The 20,000-nt window shown below is 46.5% G+C and overlaps 1 protein-coding gene across 1 annotated transcript in view; it reads right to left on the bottom strand.

The window, feature by feature from the left end:
* The window catches only part of LOC308157534 (nck-associated protein 5-like), a 116,529-nt gene that overhangs the window by 66,195 nt on the left and 30,334 nt on the right, over nt 1–20,000 (bottom strand). Inside the window, exon 3 of the mRNA XM_080531113.1 lies at nt 19,454–19,527. Coding sequence (XP_080387239.1) covers nt 19,454–19,527 — 74 coding nt within the window. The remainder of the gene's footprint in view (nt 1–19,453; nt 19,528–20,000) is intronic.

Genomic DNA, 20,000 nt, shown 5'->3' with positions numbered 1-20,000 from the left:
AACCCACCACTGGAAACACAGGTGACAACATGACACATCACTCACATCAGAATGACCTCAATAGAGGTGCATTGTTTTGTCAACGTGATTACACACGACATAGTTTAAAGGTACTTAAAGGTAAGGCCACTTAAAGTCATAGTCTCAAAGTGTCTACCTCTGTCTCGAGCAATCTCATCAGACAATGCTGTTGTTCATTGACTTACCTAGGGAAACCCCGGTGGAGAAAGACTAGAGGTACAGTTTAGGATGAATGGTGTTTCTGTCTACTCCCAATACTGAATGAATCTGAAGCATATACTGTACTAACATACACTGAAAGAAGGTTCTGGTGTTTCTCATCCTCTGCTATGGTTTTCCCAACTCAGCCAAATTGAGTTACACAAAGCAAAGCATGGCACGCTGATTGAGAAATAGCGTTGCTGTGAATTCCAGCAGAAGTTAGATTAAAACAAACAAACACTCGCACGCACGCACGCACCGCGCACGCACGCACGCACACACACACACACACACACACGCACACACACACACACACACACACACAGCAACCGCTACTTGCTTGAGCTGTGGGAAATATCATATACCTGAAACACAAAACATCACCCTCATGACCCAGTTACAGAACCCTGTTACAAAAAAAACCTGTGTGTCCATTCCGATTAGCCTGTGTGGACTATGCTACTCTGAGAGAAAACTCCTGTAACTTCTCACCACATTCATTGTTTTCCAAAACAGGACTGGACTGGGCTTTTTTTCTGTCTTTATTATGACTCAGAGTCAGACTTGTAAGGGATTAAGTTTCGGGGGCACTAACGCACAGACATGTTACTGGGGCAGGGAAACTTGAGCTTAACTGCGCCTGAGGAAATCATTGCCAAAAATAGAGCAATTTGACATAATGTGTAAAACATAATTATAGTAATTGGTACTTGATATTTAAGCAGCAGTCAAAACAGTGTTTCTCGGGAACATACTAAATGGTAACATTTGTATCCAATTTCTAAATAGCAAGAGCAATGCACTATCCAGAGTAGACTATATTCGATGCTGACATCATGTGACAACTGCACTAGAATCACTTCCCAATGATGATGATCAAACCCAGCTTCAGTAGACAGAGGATACAGTACACTGGGCTGTCCCTGGTTGACCATGTCTTAGTGAACCTTGACTTGCAATCGTGTGTGCAGTGTACAGTATGTGTTTATGTTAGTGCTTATTTGTGGATGCCTGCATGCCTGTAGGGTATGCATGTGTGTGCTTTTGAGCATGAGCAGTATCCTCTATCCTGCCCCTAGCGTTCTTGGCCTCCCTCCTTCCTCCATCCTCCTTCCTCCTTCCTCCCTTCCTCCTCCTCTCTTCACACAGTAAGGACGCTTTGTGCGAGTAAATTCCATTAGCCAATCCCGGTGGGGGACAGACAGCCCGCTGGCACCACCCTGGCCTCCAGCAGTTCCCAGTGACTTGGCATCGCCTGGCAGCGCCAGTGCCCGCCGCAGTGAGCAGCTTGCCAGTGAGGGCCCAGGGAGGCAACCCGACAGCGCCACGCTTCAGTTGAGCAGGCCAAACCACCTGACACCCCCACCCTACCCGCTCGCCGCCCTGCCTGTTCCCACGGCCTCGCACAAGCTGCTCCCCGGCACAAACGAGACCCCGTTCCGCCACCCCCAGGGCTCCTGGCCGCCCACACCCAGGGCGGGGCACAGGACTCAGCCAGCCACCCATGCCATCCATCCCACCCCTAAGGCTGGAACACTACGGGGTATGGCACCACCAGACTATCTTGGCTTAGACTTGATCTGTTTGACACTTTTCTAGTTCTGTCTGGGATCAGCTGTCCACCCACCGACAAGCAGTTTATTGATCTCCTGGTCCCATTTTTTCGGATGTTATGGTCGACACACAACAAACATCAAACATCAAACGTCACAGCCCCTTAAGAGTCTAAGGGAGGCGTGCACGTGTGCGATTCACATGAAATCAACTGTTTCCCCCCCGAAACATTCTCCCGCCGACGCAATCGTGTCAATCTTCACAGTCTTATTTTCTTTTTTCCGTCACGGGGAGACAGCAGACTCAGCGTTGGCATCAGGGCGGCCTGGCATGCATAGGCACGATCTGTCAGGGGGAAGATCAATCACTCTCTAGGAGTACATTATATGCTAACCTGAGCTGACATGTCCAACCTGACTCTGGGAGGAAAGCTCCCTTTGAACTGCATTGTGGGAGGCCTCTCACTTCGTCTTGTTTTATTGTCATCGTTATTATTGTTATACCATGTGACTTGATCCATGGGCCCCTATGGTGTATATGTGGTGTTTATCTCATAATGAAAGACAGCGATACACACAGAAAATATTCTCAAGTTTTCTCCTGTTCACTACTGCAGGATTACTCTGTTTCAAGTTACACATTCATTTACAGTGATCTTAACCTGGATATGATCCATTCTATGATCAGATACCATATGATAAGAGTACATATATGCATTTACAGAATGTGTATCCTTTTTCAACAGGGCTGGCCCATATTGACTTTAATAGACCATTCTGGTGAAAGGAAGCATAAATATTCATCCAATATTCACAATACGGGCCTACATAAATCGCAAGCAAATTAAACATTATCTCAATCTGACTGAGCCGCAAATGTACACAGAGTGGAGTGGAAGGAAGCATAAATGTTTGGATGAGACAGAGTCTCCGTGCATGTGTGTGTATTAGTGCTGGCTCCCCCCGCTGAGTTTAAATTCCACACACACACACACGCAATGACAGACACGTGCAGTATGTTTGGAGAGACACGACTGCGAGATGGGACCGCAACCCCCGAGCAGGTCCTTCCCATCCATTACCCCCCTATCGCATGATTATGCAACACATTCCCAGATCCTGAATTTCCCTCCATGTCACCAGACAAAGAGTTTGCTCAGGCGTTTGATAAGTTATAGCATCCACCCCATCTCACAGGCAAACGCATCAATGGCTACTGCTGCTGCCACGGCGCTAGAGAGCCTTCCCCCTGACGGGAGCTGGGGGAGGGGGGGGGGGGGAGAAACAGAGAGAGAGAAAGGGAGAGAAAGGGAGAGAAAGAGAGAGAGAGAGACAGAGACAGAGAGACAGAGTGAGAGAGAAAGACAGAGAGAGAGACAGACAGAGAGAGAAAGACAGAGAGAGAGAGAGAGTGAGAGAGAGAGAGAGACAGTGAGACAGAGTGAGAGAGAAAGAGAGAGAGAGAGAAAGACAGAGAGAGTGAGAGAAAGAGAGAGAGAGAAAGGGAGAGAGAGAGTGAGAGAGAGAAAGAAAGACAGAGAGGCAAAGACAGAGAGAGAAAGACAGAGAGAAAGGGAGAGAAAGAGAGAGAGACAAAGACAGAGAGAGAAAGACAGAGAGAAAGGGAGAGAGACAGAGAGAGAGAGAAAAAGACAGAGACAGCGAGAGAGAGAGAACGAGAGAGAGAGAGAGAACGAGAGAGAGAGAGAGAGAGAGAGAGAGAGAGAGAGAGAGAGAGAGAGAGAGAGAGAGAGAGAGAGAGAGAGGGACGGCATCCGATGTCACACACAGCTGCAGCCCGATCCCGACCTGGGCTTCACAGGAGGGCGGTGGTGAACAGCAGCCATACTGTATGTCATCACCTCACACACACACACACACACACACACATGAAGATGGAACCGGGAGGCACAATGAGTGTTACCTCACCGCACGCATCAATAATTGACGAGGTGTAACGTGATGAGGTTTCTCTGGAATCACACAAAGAACACTGCTGTCTTTCTGGGACTATGGGAAGGGCTCTACAGAACACAAAGGTGGTGCTTCTAATTAGCTGAATCGACTGTGTCACTAGAGACGCGTTAGCACTTTCCGTCGAATACAATGTGGGAAAGCCTAGATAGAGAAGAGTCAATGAACATCAACTGAAACCAGATGTGTAGAGTATGTCTTTGGAATTCAGCATGTCCAAGATGAAAAGGTCAAGCTGTACCTTTATCTTCTGCATCTCCTGTGAATCTCCACACATTCCATATCTCTAAAAGGCGTATCTCTGGGATAAATAGGCTAGTCGGTCTATTTAGTCATATTTCAATGCTGAATGACACCTCCGATGCTACGGAGGATTTATTTCAGCAACCCGAGTCTGACTTGGCCCTAGAATGTGTTCAGTGAGCATGGATTCCCCCATACCATCCCTCTCAAAAAAAATTCTCATTCCACACGTCATGGCTGACCTCCATTGTTTCCGAGCCAAATCAGCCACAGACGCATTCCACCTCAGACGTAACACAACACTCAGAGCGAACAGATGTGCTTTGAAATGGCCTCCAATCCTGTAGTACCATCCAAACACAGTCCCCACGCACAAGGAGGAATGGAGGTAGTGCATCACTCACAAACCCTGCAGGTGTGTAGGGATGAATCACACACACACACACACACACACACACACACACACACACACGCACACACACACACACACACACACACACACACACACACAGAGGAATGGAGGTAGTGCATCACTCAAAAAGCCTGCAGGTGTGTAGGGATGAATCACGAACACACACACCCGCACACACACACCCTTCCGCAAACTCCCAACACACTCCCACACACACACACACACCCACACGACTCAGACACACACACACACACACACACTGTATGTAGGGGCACGTTTTTATTCAGCCTATATCAAATCACATTCCCAGTCAGACATTCAAGCTCCAACACGTAATCATGTGTGTATCACTCTCCAGACTAGAAAGGTGTCTTTATCTGCACATTCCTTCCATGGAGGCAGCACGACCATGTCACAATGTCAGGCACGTGACACTCAGAGTCATCACATGCTTTTCATTTAGGCTCCCTGGCCGGCGCATTGACTGCACATTGCCTACCTGGTTGAAAATAGGGGGACCTACAGTCCTGTGGACTGTAAAAAATGCAGACTTTCTGCTGACTCACCCGGGCTGTGCAAAAAAAGGCCACCCCTGGCCAGTCTTTTACCTCTTTGTCAACACACACGGTTTCAGAGGCCACGCAAACACTGGCCCTTTACAGCTGCAGACAAACAAGTCATTCCTCTACAATAGAGACAAAGGTGGGGTAAACACTGGCTCTCAAGGGTCCCTCGTCTCCCTGGAGAGTGGCCCACGGTGGTTTCTATGTGATAGAGAGAGAGAGTGTGAGAGAGAGTGAGAGAGAGAGAGAGAGAGAGAGAGAGAGAGAGAGAGAGAGAGAGAGAGAGAGAGAGGTGAGCTATCCCTAGCTATTCTAGTTCTGGCCCCATGGTTTCTATGTGATAGAGAGAGAGAGAGAGAGAGAGAGACAGGGAGAGAGAGAGAGAGAGAGAGAGAGAGAGAGAGAGAGAGAGAGAGAGAGAGAGACAGAGAGAGAGAGAGGTGAGCTATCCCTAGCTATTCTAGTTCCGGCCCCATGGTTTATATGTGATGGAGAGAGAGAGAAAGAGAGAGAGAGAGAGAGAGAGAGAGAGACAGAGAGAGAGAGAGAGAGAGAGAGAGAGAGAGGTGAGCTATCCCTAGCTATTCTAGTTCCTGCCCCCACCGAGCCAAAGCCCCAGCAAGTGGATGAGGTCTGCTTGTTTCTCCCACAATTACACTGTGATTTACGACCTGGATAGTGGGGAGCTGAAGTTTGTTGACATTTCCAAACCCAGTCGACCTCAATAAAACCAGCTCATTCCCATCGCCATGAATTGTGTTCCTTGGAGGGTATCCTTTGTGTCACGCAAAGAGATATAATACATAAAGGAATGTTATCACATTAGTCAGAGGACTGTCTGTGAAACTGCTCCTACTGTGATTATTTTGTGAGATACATCGTACAAAAGTATGTAGCAGCTGGATACCTGAAAATGTTTTAATGGCATTGGAGTTATTCATCATCTTATAAAACGTTTTGCATATGAAACTACTGTTATGACCCACATAGACTAATGTAACGTACTAATGTATCGTCTTAAAGCTGAATCCAATTTGGGACTTTTTCCAAGAACGGTAATGTTAACTGCTCTTATCTCTTTCAGTTCCTCCATAAGTAGACAGAGTAGGAAAAACATATTGCACAATATTTAAAGACTCTGAATACACAGAACGGGAAAAGGCAATTATATAAAGATAAGTAAGTAGTACTATACTTTTCTGCCGAGTTGATTGGAAAACAGGCAATTTGAATGTTGCAACTGGAAACCACATTTTCACCTGGGTAAACTCCCATGGAGTTTGGAATAAACCCAACCATTTAACAACCACAGGAATGCCAGTATTTAATGACATCACTTAACTGTCAGTGAGGCAGGAGAACGCTTTGTCTCTAGGCAATACAGTAATTGGATGCCACAATGCATTGATAGCAGACACAGAAATTGTGTCAGTGCATTAACTTTTAATGTTTATCTTGGAAGGGAAATTATGTTCAGAAGCTAGTGAGCCAAGAGTAAACATGATGGCAAGTATATCGACAGCCTATTTTTTTGGAAACACACAAGTTGGATAATAATATGTTAATAACCCAAATTGTGTATATAGAAAACAAGATTATCTTCTTTTTTTTTTGGGTAGGTCGAAAAAGGACCAAAAGCATTCGCCCAGAGACCTTTGTGATGGCACATGTCCAGCAGACTAGGGCAAGAAACAGGTTTATACTGGCTGTCCCTGGCCTCAGAGCCCTCTAAAGACCCCGGCTGTTTTTAGAGTTCCCACGTGCTGTTCTTAGGGAAGATAAATGCCTCGCAGGCTAGGGCAGGAATGCATTCAAAGCATTTCTTAATTGATGTGAGTGGCCAGCAGCAGTGTGTCTCTAAACAGAGCTAGGGGTGAGAGGGGAGCCTCGGAACTCACACGTTCACATCATTACGCTTCCGCCTGGATGCCCCACAGCTCTCCCCATCTCAACTGGACAACTGGGTGAAGAAACCTCAGGGTGGATGGTTGGAGACAGTGGAGGAGAGAAGCCTCTCGGGAGTTGGGTCCCCCTCTCTCCGAAATGAAAATAGTCTGGCTGTCAGCGAAGGGGGAAATGCTCTCATGCTGAGGCCCACTGGGCCAGCCATTGAAGAGAGGGACATTCCACAGTAATTCAGTTTGACCTGAACCAAATACGCTACCAGGGTCACTGAGCACAGAGCAGCACGTACAGGGAGAGAGAAGGAGAGAGAGAGAGAGAGAGAGAAGGAGAGAGAGAGAGAGAGAGAGAGAGAGAAGGAGAGAGAGAGAGAGAGAGAGAGAGAAGGAGAGAGAGAGAAGGAGAGAGACAGAGAAGGAGAGAGAGAGAAGGAGAGAGAGAGAGAGAAGGAGAGAGAGAGAAGGAGAGAGAGAGAGAGAGAGAGAGAAGGAGAGAGAGAGGGAGGGAGAGAGAGAGAGGGGAGAGGAAAGGGGGAGGACAGGAAAGAGGGAAAAGAGAAGGGAAGATGTAGAAAACAAACAAACACATGAATGTAGTGGCACTACATGTGGCGTTCTAGCTCATCTTTTTCTACACTATAGGATGTAGTGTCAGGCTCATATCACCAACATCCTTGGGATTTGGATCCACTTCTGGATTACATGAAAAGCGGTTTGCAGACAAGGTAATCTGTGAGCTGATACGTTGTACTACTGTACGTGAACAGTACCCTTAGCACTGGTCATGTCATGCACTGACAGCCTAACTGACATGCCAACATCCCGGGTTCAAGTGCACTAAACATTCACTTTTCCTATTCATACCTTTCATATCATATCTTTCCCATTTTCATATCTTTCTTTCATTCATATCTTTCCACAGTATTCACAGTATTATGGACATTATCCTATAGGCTATTAGTCTGAAATTCATGCCAATGGAATGCGGAACTTTTCTGATCCACAATACATTCGCACCATTAACTGCACATTACACCAGTTCAATATAGGTCACAGACTGTAGTCACAAATGCGAATGCAATTAACATCAGACGTGAAAAAAGATCATGTCCGAAACGTTTTCATTCAGCCATTATGGACACACACACACACACACACACACACACACACACACAGACACACACACACACACACACACACACACACACACACACACACACACACACACACACAGAATTACAGTTGAAATTCCATGAAAAAAATATAATCCCTCTCCTTCCCCAATCCTCTTAATCTAATCCCCAGGTAGGTTTCAGAGGTTGTTGGCCTCAAACTCGGCAGTAGCAAAACATCTGCCTCGTGTGAACACTTTCACTGGCCACAACATTCCCCACAGTGCCAGTAAAGTACCGTAGCGGCCCCCGGGCCAGCTTAAGACAGACAGCCTGCAACTTCAGCATTACGCAACAATTAGTAAGTACAATTTTAAGTACATCGTAATGAAAATGAGTGGAAGTAGAAAAACTCTAACGTCAGTGAACGGGGGGGATCACGTCGCAATGCAACAGTGGATGTAAGTAAAAGCACACCGGCGGTCGACGACAGCCGTGACATTCTGCTCCGACACACAGAAACTTAAATTAACCCTCAAAATGACAACCTCCCCATGCTCATGTCATCGCTCTGCCTCAGCTATTGTATGTTTATTCATTCCTGAGACCGAAATAGGAGCTGTCACTCCGGTTCAGCTTGAGTGGCAGGAGGTTGTGTTTGGTGTGTGTGTGTATACAGTACGGTAGGTCTCTTTCTCCCTGCAGTGACTGGTGTGGGAGGAGGGTGGTGGTGAAGGGGGGGGGAGATGTCCCCAGTCACCCTCTGCCTCTGACATACTGTGTGGATCCTGCGTGGATCTTCTCAGCAGTCTTGGGGAGCAGGGAGCCTCATTACGCCACTATGGAGCAGCCCCATATCCAAGACAGCACTCTCTCCCAAGCAAGGGGAACACAATAGCAATATAGCATAGCATAGCTCACCACTGCCATTTCCAGGGAGGATTATAGAGAGCTGGATAGGGGGGGGAAATACTAATCTTAATCGGGCTAAGAGGGGGGGGGCTGGGGAGAACTGCATTCCAGCACACACAAATCTCCGAGGCTTGTTTTACCTCTCCTTGGCTTGAACGATTGGGCCACATTCCCTCTGTTATCAATCAGAATTAAAGCCGCTTACAGGCCGAACCCCGTGCCGTTGCCACTAGCAACAGGGCACACAATTGTTTTCCTTCGCTGCGCCGGCTAATAAAAGGAGCCTGCAGATCAGACTAATCTGCTGAACTCTAGAAATAAGACATGTACACTACTGTGTGGACCAGCTGGAGAAAGGTAACCCCGGGCAACCTGACCCCAATCGAAAGAGACACATCTACTCACTAGATTATGTGATAACTAACAACTAATTACTCCTAAGCAGCCAGGGAACAGGTACTCAACTTTACACTTTCAGCTCCTGGCAACTACAGTACAGTGACAAGAAAAAAATATCATATACAAAATCATAATTACAAATGAATACCCCAAAAAAAAAAAAACACAACTGTCTGCTAATACAAACACCTCTGCAGCTAAGCCACACAAAGGTATACAGTCTATGAGCCCCTATAGTGACTGGTATAGATGTCCTCAAATATAGAGAGAATCGTGGGAGAGGAGAGAGAGAGAGAGAGAGAGCGGAGGTTGTTGTTGAAGCCCTGCGTGCGTGTCCTTACCCTGCTCGAGGTGCTGCATCCTGGGGCTGCGTCTTCAGATGACACACATGGTAATCCTGCACGCTTCCACCACGGCAGCTGCCAGCCACAGATCCGCGAGCTGATAAAGTTTACATCCACAATGCAGCCCTGCGCTGTGTGCCTCTGACATAGAAGCTTTAACGATCCACCTCCCCTTACCCCACTCTCTCTCTCTCTCCCCCTCTCTCTCTCTCTCTCTCTCCCTCTCTCTCTCTCTCTCTCTCTCTCTCTCTCTACAATCCCTGCCTCTCACCGTGTGCTTCTTCTACCCTCTCTCTCTCTCTCTCTCTCTCTCTCTCTCTCTCTCTCTCTGACTACATGCATTCTACCTTCCTGTGCCGTTTCTCCCTCCTCCTCCTCCTCCTCCTCCTGCTCCTCTCTCGCCCTCACAACATACACTCTCCCTTAACGCTGTGTGTTTCTCTCTCGCAGTCCCTCTCTCTCTCTCTCTCTCTCACTCACATTACGCACACTCTGTGTCTCTCTCTCCTTGCCGTCTCCTGCTCTCCTCTCTCTCTCTCCCTCTCTCTGTCCCTCCTCCCCCTGTGCCTCAGCGCTTTTCTCCTGCTAAGGCTGCGGGACGTTTAACATGTGTTCAGGAAGAGACGACTGCTGGCTCTGAAGGTGCCACTTTCCCTCTGGGGAGTGTGTGTGTGTGTATGGGGGGGGCAGGAGGGGGGAGGGTTGACAGCAGTGGGGAGTGTGGGGGTGTCCACCACACGGACGTGAGCGGGTGAGCGGCACTCGGCTTGTGATGTTCCTGTGACTGAGCTCTTTTCAGGGTGAGGGAGAGAGAGAGAGAGAGAGAGAGAGAGCGAGAGAGAGAGAGAGAGAGAGAGAGAGAGAGAGAGAGAGAGAGAGAGAGCGAGAGAGAGAGATGGGGGCCCAGGACAACTGACTGGGCTCCAGCCCATCTGCCGCAATCACAATCAGTCTCAGCTGAATGGCTGTGACAAACCGGAGCCCGGAGCTCCGATCAGGACGCCTGTGAGTCCAGAGGAGGGGGAAGGGACACCCCTCTATTGTCTCCTCCCCAAAAGGGCCACTGTGAAAGGGGGGGGGGGGGGGCTGGGGGCGGAGGGGTGAAGGGGGAATTAGAGGGGTCCTGGCGACAGCAGTCTTAGTTAAAAAGGGAAGAAGAAAGGGGAGAGCCGATCTCCCAGCCTACCCAATCACAACCACTTTGCCCCACATTCACTGTCACTAATGTATCTAAATGAACAATTACACTAATCACATGAGCAATTTGTAGCCTGCGACCAAAGGGGACAGAGTTGGTGCCTCCTGGATGATTTTGGGGGACACAAAGGAAAGTGAAAGAGTTTGGAGGAGAATGATGCACAGACCAGTGGGAACTTGGGAGATCTGCAGGCAGAATGTTCGGAGGACACAACGTCAGCTGGAAATATTGGCATCCTACACAGCGGATCATAAAATGTTGGCATGTCAAGTCCCTGCGTAGTTTCATTATTGGATATGTGGCTCTTGGTTGAAATTGAAAATGGCATTAATCATATTTAAAGCTCATAAAGATTCACAGCATGTGACGACTTCGAATTGGACTCACATGAAATATCATGCACCCAGCGACTTGCATTTATCATAAGTGCAGCTGTCTCGTCATACAATTTGAATACATGAAAAGCCTAATTTGGTTTTCAGAGCAGGTGGTCACCAATTAGCTCCCATTGTCCCGTTTGTATAAAAAAAAGATAAATGGCCAAAGAAGTCAACAGTAACAGATACATATGTGGCATAATCATGAAATATTGAGGAGATGTCCTTTTCTAATTTGATCAGTTGTGAGCAGCCAACAGTGAGCGATGGCCATGTCCATTTGTTCACAAATGGCTGTCAAACCCAAACATCAGCAGGTTTGGGTGGGACAGGAACAATGGAGCCCAGTGGCTCGACCACCGTTTTCTCCTCCAATCACAAAAGGCCATGTTTGTTTGTTTTGTTTTCCACCACATGAACATTGCAATTAGAGACCAACAGGTCCAGGGATGAGTTTGTGTTTGTGTGTGTGTGTGTGTGTGTGTGTGTGTGTGTGTGTGTGTGTGTGTGTGTGTGTGTGTGGGTGTATGGGTGGGTCTGGGTTGGTGTGTGTGTGTGTGTGTGTGTGTGTTTGTGTGTGTTTTTTGTGTATGTGGGTGTGTGGGTGGGTGGGTGGGTGGGTCTGGGTTGGTGTGTGTGTGTTTGTGTGTGTTTGTGTGTGTTTGTGTGTGTTTTTTGTGTATGTGGGTGTGTATGTGGGTGTGTGGGTGGGTCTGGGTTGGTGTGTGTGTGTGTGTGTTTGTGTGTGTGTGTGTGTGTGTGTGTGTGGGTGTGGGTGTGGTGGGTGTGGGGGGTGCACTGCACTGGTGAGTGATCTGCAGAACTCATTAAGGGCCTGCTTATTGCACTGCCAGGGGTGTCAGTGACAGATTCCACTGTTTGGAAACACATGGGCGCCCCACACAACCGCCTGGCTCCCCATAGACACCGGTTAACATTCCTTAGAGAGGTTGGGGAAGGTGGTGGTGGTGGTGGTGGTGGTGGGGAAGGGTCGATACGGAGCGGGCCTGTGTTGAGTAGTGGGGTGGTGGTGGGGTGGAGGGGTAGATGAGTTCCTCCTTGGGAAAGCCACAGTCCCAACCATCAGGCACACTCTCCCTGACAGTAATCCTCCCAGGCTTTAGCACAGATGACTGGACACAGGCTGACATGTGTCACATGAGCGCATTACTTGACCAGTTAATTCTGCCATCAAGGTGTGTGTTCCTAGACAGCCACTAATCAGGAGACTGAATCATCACCCAAGAACCCAAGACAAGCTTCAGGGGCCTCGACGACTATTTACTACAACATGTTTTGGCTCCGACAGAATTCCCAAACAACGCTATTTATATGTCAGACACTGAGCGAGGTACGGCGAAGAAGAGATATGGTTTGGAACCACATCAGAAGTAAAGTGTTTTGAGTTAATATTTCACTCGCAAAAAAAAACCTCAACCATTTCCATGTCAACAGACGGCCCACCTTGGGGGGGTTTTCATGTTGAGACGGGTAATGGAAATGCCATACTGTAGACAGTGTGTTTGTTTATCCAACACAAGACCCCCCCCTCCTCTGGCTCTGCTCTAGACAGCACCCAGACTATGCAAATCATGTGATCAGTCACGTAGGAATGGCTCCACACCACAGACTAAAGCAATCATTTAACCATTGTGGGGCAAGATGGAGTGTGTAATATGATGTGTGTGATCATGCACCTCTGTCATGTTTCATAAAGCATAGGAAATAGGGGCAGTATGATACAGGGGGGGTAGCAGGTCTAGGATACCACCCCTAGTCAGCCATAGCTACTCAAGATGACACCAATGATTACAATGCTGGCACAACATGAACCACACACTTACACCCCCCACCTCCCACCTCCCACCCCCCAAACACACACACACACACACACACACACACGGACACAAATAATACAAAATACTCATTAGCAACACTTACATCCAACACATTGTTTATGAGAGAGGGATGAGTGTTTGGGGACAGCAGTCTAGTTCCACGCTGGAGACGAATAGCACACATGCAGTCACTGTGACTTCCAGCAGCTTGGTGCCAAACCCGCATGGCCGGTATCTATCCACACATCCGAACTAAACACAAGGATGTTTTCCAAATACTTAAAAGCAATCCTATCAGTCAAAACAACTGCAAGCTTTGGAGAGAACACACAATACCCCATAACACCCTCCCTACTCGCTTATCTTGATAATCACCTGTTCAATGCACAATGAAAAAGATGAAAATACATGCGCATGGCATTACCCGACACCTCTAAACACTTCAAAGCTATTACACGTACCCCAAAATAGACAAACAGTTCAGTGCTATTATAAGTTGTGTGAATCTGGCGCTATTTTAGAAAGGCAGGCATGAGATTTCTGACGTCAAGCCTTACGGGTGTAAATACTGTACCACTAGTCAGTAATTACACATTGGAAAGCATCCCTCTCTTAAACATGTGATTATCCATGAGAATTCACATGACACCTCACTGAACCCAGATAGCTCCTCTGCACAACGGAGACCTCTGTTATTGAACACCATATCTACAGTATCTACTGTATATAATCATCCTGCTTTTCCTCTCTGTTGACAGCTTCTACAGTAATTGTGTAAGAAACAAATGGGAAAATGTCTCTTTTATGTTTACCAAAGCACTCTAAACCATTGAAGTAACGTGATGCTTCATGCTAAAAGACCTAATATCATACTGCGTTAAGGTATTGTAGATGGCCACTTAGCTATACCTGACCTTCAGTGTATCATAAAGAGAAATGTATGGCCCAGCAAGGACAGCCCTCAAATGCTATGGGCAGTGATGGGTGGGGGAGAGGGAGAAGGAGACAAGTCTTTCAGTCTTAAGTGCTTTCATCCTAACTGTGCATAAGATCACAGAGACGTTAGGTGCGTCAGGAAGTGACCTTGAAAACGTATCAATAAAAAGCTTCATTAACCTATTCGATTAACCTCTTCTTCTCATAAGCTCCATAAAACTGATACATAGCCCATAGCTGATATTTAGCAGGCCTGGTGATGTGGATAAATCAGGGGAACCACAATGGAGGTTACTGTACAGTAGTCCCAGACATAGACAGTGCTGCTGGGCCAGACTGAGTTAGTGAGTCTTCCATGGATAGGTTGTGTACTGTGCTGGCAGGCACAGGTGATTTGTGTTATGGGGTCAACAACTGTCTCATGATGCCCAGAGGTGGAAAGAATATAGAAGAATCCTACTCAAGTAGATGTATGAATGAATGGTCTTTATTGTCATTGCTACAGTACAGGTACCAAACAACGAAATTTAGGAGGGGTGGCTCCCAGATGTACTGTTACTTTGTAAGTGAAAATGTACTTCAGTAGGAGTCAAAGTTCTAGTACATGAGTTAACTTAAGTAAGAGTACAAAAGTAGCTCATAAAACAGTACTTAAGTAAAAGCACATTTCAGTAACTTTTTTATTTTTAAAGAAACCCCGTAAAAATAGTTACCCATGTGCTCAGAATGTGCCTCAACAACAGGGGATGCAGATCGAGTGCACCCTAGTGATAACTCAAGGCCAGCAGGGAGCCAATGGGAGAGAGCAGTGTCTCGCTTTCTTCTCTCGAGGGGAAGTACTACACTGTACTTTATTCAAAAGATACTCAAGTAAAAGTAAAGGTAATGCCACTCAAAGCTATATAAATAAAGTGAAAATACTTGAAAAATCGACTTAATTACAATAACACCAATGAGTTGTGATTTCTCACTTCCCACCTCTCATGCCTTAACTATTTGATCCCCGTATTTAATAATCAACTCCGTGGACACAGGTTGTACAGTAGACCAACAAAATGCCAAACAGTTCACTCAACTGATCCTTATACTAATAACATATGGAACACATAAAGGTGTTTTTTTTGCTTGATTTTTTCCACAATTGCTCTTTGTTCACAATGAACACTTGATGGAGTAAGCCATTTTCATTAAGACACACATGGTAGAACTTAAACAGGACAGAACCACTGATTACTACAGTAGGGGTTGAAAAAAAACAAATCTGGACAAATCCCATCAAATACTCAATTCACGTGATGAGTTTTTATGAGGGGAAAAAGAGCCCCTGTCCTGAGATTCATACATGAATAGAGTGCTCTGTGAGATATTTTGGATTACTGCTTATGAAGAACTCTTGGGGGAGACTGACCCCTAATCGATGGATTAACCTAAATCCCTCACTCAAGAGGGCACATAAATATACTATTGAACGTATTAGGTCTCTGTGGGGCTTAGCATTATCAAATTATAGCATTAGACTGGTCAACTTATCCAATTAAAGTTGTAAAACGCATGGCCTTCACCCATGCGCGACTGCAGATCCTTTGGGCGTTGGAGCGCTGGGAGCCCCAGCCCTATCCTCCCCATCATCTGGAGAACAAGGCGGGCCGCATACTTCCACAGAGGATTACACTCTTTCATCTCCCGAGACCGCCGGCGGTACAGAGGCGTCTTTAAGGCTAGATATGCCTCGTAGTAACATCAGTGAACCACACAGTCGTAAGCCATGTTCCAGCCCAGCCCCTCTTATCCACATAGCAACACCAGTGTTGCAAAGCCCTCCTCTATCAGCTTCATATAATCACCATAGTAAACGGACACACACACGCCCACGCACGCACACACACGCGCGCACGCACACACACACACACACACACACACACACACACACACACACACACACACACATACACATACACACACACACACACACACACACACACACATACACATACACATACACATACACACACACACACACACACACACACACACACACACACAAACACATAAACACTTTGATTATAATACAGCCAACTATTAGGTCCCTGTTTGATGATCGAAGAGCAAGGAGCTGCCATTTGATGAAGAGCAGGATTATTGCCACATTTTTAAAAATGGAAAGAGTAAGTGTATCATGGATGAATCCTAATGCAAGCTCAAGTTTTACACATGATTGTTCTCAACATCACTACCGTAATGTCAATCCATGACCTTATCCTGAACAAGCAAGGACGTGATAGAAAAATATGATGGGGAGTTCAATGACACAGAGAGGGACATTGGCACCGTTTGTGACATCTAGATGGCATCGGGATGTGAAAAAATACATTTGATTCAATTGACAATGATACACAAACACACCCTCAAACACACAATGCTCTGACGCAAAGACACATCATTATCTCAATAATTGCTAGCACCACCTGCAGCCAGAGCTACTCTTATTACTCAAATGTGGAGCCCCGAGCATCATCTAAGTACCACGCCACGCTTTGTAAAGATGACAAATAGCTTATTGATTATTAGCAGATGTCATTGCTAATGTCCTTTCTGTGGGGGCTGCAGCTGCAGACCTGCCTGGTCCTCCTGACGTTCCCTCCAAAGGTCTCCAGCAGTGCGCATCTTCTCCTCCCCACCTCCCTGCTACTCTGAGCAGGCCCCCCCCCTGCTCTCTCCGTCCTCCCTGAGTCCTCCAAGGTGTGCAGGGGTCACAGACACCCACCATCTGCTCAGACAAGGCAGGTGAGGGCCAGCTCTGGCCATGTGGCTGATCATGGGTTGCCATGTTGGCACAAACGACCAAAAGGTTGATAGGAGATTTAATGTATGCCATTGGAAGAAGAAGAAAAACAAAACACCTATAAAATACAAAACCCCCGAACCCCTAGAAGGAAAGAGGGATGGAGAAAGAAAGAGAGAGAGAGAGAGAGAGAGAGAGAGAGAGAGAGAGAGAGAGAGAGAGAGAGAGAGAGAGAGAGAGAGAGAGAGAGAGAGAGAAAAACTAATCTGCATTGTTTGAATCCAAGGCTGGGTGAGATTATACATTTTTGGTCCCTTGACATGGCAGCTTTTCAGAGAGGGCATGTGACCTCTCTCTCGGCCCGTCATGCTTTTTAGTCTCCCAAAGCATCCATATGTTCCTGACAGAGTCACGTCTGCACCCTTCGACAGCTCTGACACACGCAAGCTGCCATTCACCTCTCTCCACACCAGACTGCATCTCTCTCTATTCACATATCATTTTCTTTTTTTAAAGTAATTTTTTCTGAGTGGGGCAGTCCCACTCATATTTTTCATTTTATTGACAGATACAGTAGAGATTTAGACAGGAAGGATGGGTGAAAGAGGAGGGATGACATGCAGGATATGTCCCCGGCCGGAATCGAACCGGGGACCCTGCGGTTACATGGTCAACGCTTAACCCGCTACGCCACCTAAGCACCCCTCTCTATTCACATTTAGACATACTGTACAGTAGGCTACATGGAAAAGGATTGTTTTTATTGGAACAATGATATTATCCACTTAGATATTTTAGTGAGAATGTTTATTCAAGTGAACACTGGCAAACCCCAATAAAGCCTTTAAGCTGCTACTGTATTTTGCATCTGACATGGCTGATTTTGGACACGTTACATCTGATGTTGACAGTGCCGTGGAGCATTTGTTTGTGATCATATTTAATGGAATAATGAGGTGGCCGTATCCAACTGTGGTTTTGTGCTCGGTTGGCCAGGGATGCTGTGTCAGAGGGAGGGGTTGGTCTGTGGTGGAGGGGACTGGATATGAGGAGGACTAGATTATACAGCAGATGCTTTTGACATCTGACAAGGACGGTTGGTTAAAGAGCTGGGCCAATTAAATTCATCTGGAGACGCTATACCAACATCTGCACAATATTGTGGATCTTTTATGTCCTAAGTAAATTAGATGGGATAAGTATGAAATGGCCCCCATACAGAGAGTGGCTATGGACCACAGTTGAAAAGAATGCAATCAGATGTTTTTATTCCGTTCTATTTCAGTCAGACTGTGATGTTGTTCACTCTAAAAAAACAATGATTGCAGAAGGTCAGCCGGTGGTGAATTAGTGGAATGTCTCTCTCTTTCTTCCTAAGTGCCTTCATAATTCCTAGGGAAGTGAAGGGGGAAACCAGACGCCTCACTACAATGCCTCTCTAAGACACTGCCTAATAGGGGGAAGGAGGCGTTACTTGCTATAGTGGGGGTCTCTGTCTCAGCTGAACAAAAGACTCTGTAGAGTCATTTATCAATGTCAAAATCAGACAAGCAAAAATGGAAGAAAAGCAGAACTAATCCCTGGGATATCCCTGTCCATTTGTAAGAGCTGTACATGCAGTTTTTTCCATCCGTTCCACTACTGGCACTACTTATTGCTGAGATAATGATTCTATGTAGCCTAGTTCCATTGAATTGATTTAATTCTAATTCTGAATTCTAAATTGATAACATCTACATAAGAATATAAAAGCATCCTCTACGTAGTCCGGATAATAACGCTTTGGAGAAAACAAAATAAAACAAACTTCTTTGGCATTGTAACTGCGAGGTCAGCCATTCTAGCTATGGTCTACGGTCACCACTATCCCTGATGGTCTGAGTCAGTTCATGGCTTTTTCAAACAGCCACTTGTGAGAAAGGACCTGGGCTCCTGCCATGGGCCAGGCCACACAATGACAGACAGGCCCCGTCCTAACCTGCTATTAGGTCACTGGCGGTGTCAAAGAGGAAGGGGCTCATCCAAAAGGGTGTGAGTTGAGCGGAGGGACAATCATTCCTTTACACACCACTTCCTTGCCCTCTATTGAAATCTGACCTGTCCCAGTAAAAGCTGTGGTCAGTGGTCAACCCCCCCCACCACTAACCCTGGGTTCCTCCCAGGCTCATCTCCCAGGCATCCCTGCTCACTCAGGGGGAAAATTACCCCTGGATGGGGGGGAAACCAACTCTATTGAGCTGGAGAGTGGAGAGTACAATGGAGGGTGAAGTTTAAAAAATGGTCTCCCTTTTCTGTGGGCGGTGTGACACTTGGGAGGACTAAGGATAGTTTGAGGGCCAAGGTCATCAGAGTTTGGCACCTCCATAAGCTCCTGGTTTCCATTGTCCCCATCTTATCCTCTCGCAAAGAAGGACCTCCATGAGAAATGTCCCAGTCAACCCCACACTGGGCCGGGCCCGGCTCATAGCCTTTTGTCTCCACTTTTAGCTGGCATGTCTTCACTACCAGCATACAATAGCATTTCTCAAAGCTTGCACACAAAGCATGTAGCAGGTTCCAGACTAAATAGCATTGTTCTGCTCCTTCTCCTTGGAAATAGATTGGAGTCAGCTGTTCATATTCATTGGCAACAAACATCTGTTGATATTCATTGGCAAAAAAACATTGCGTCCCCAGATTATCCCTACCTTCGAACACTTCGCTGCTCCTCTTCCAGCTGTTTGAGCAACTCTTCAATGCATTTGTTGGCATCCATGTATTCCTGTGGACAGCAGAGGAGACTTAGTGTTAACAACAGATTCCAAATGGAAATATACACAAAAATATAGTCACCTCATGAGCATTCCATAAGCTTATGAAATCTTGCTTTGTGTCATTTGTTTCGTGAAATGGCATACTCAATTAGACGTTTTTAAGCTCTCAACATGCAGCACGTATGCAGCGGTAAACCACAGAAAAAGTGAAAATGTCCATACAGTATGTCTGAAACCCGAACCAAAGCCATTATGTGTATTGTGTATTTTCTCAGCAGTTTGCCTTGTTTCCACAAACTGGTCTTCCAAGTGTGAAGAACACTCAAGCATAGCAGTACTGTTTCAGAAGGTGTGATTAATTGGTTGTGACTTTTTTTTTCCTCTTCTTTTGAGAGGGAGGAGTGTAACTCCAGAAGCACCTCTGGGTAACTTCTTAACGTTGGCCTCAGAGCAAGCCAGCTGTGTAATGTCAGGAGGGAAT

Source organism: Nansenia antarctica (genome assembly GCF_963989245.1).
Source record: "Nansenia antarctica genome assembly, chromosome: 5".
Taxonomy (NCBI): domain Eukaryota; kingdom Metazoa; phylum Chordata; class Actinopteri; order Argentiniformes; family Microstomatidae; genus Nansenia; species Nansenia antarctica.
This window is presented reverse-complemented; position numbering and strand designations above follow the sequence as displayed.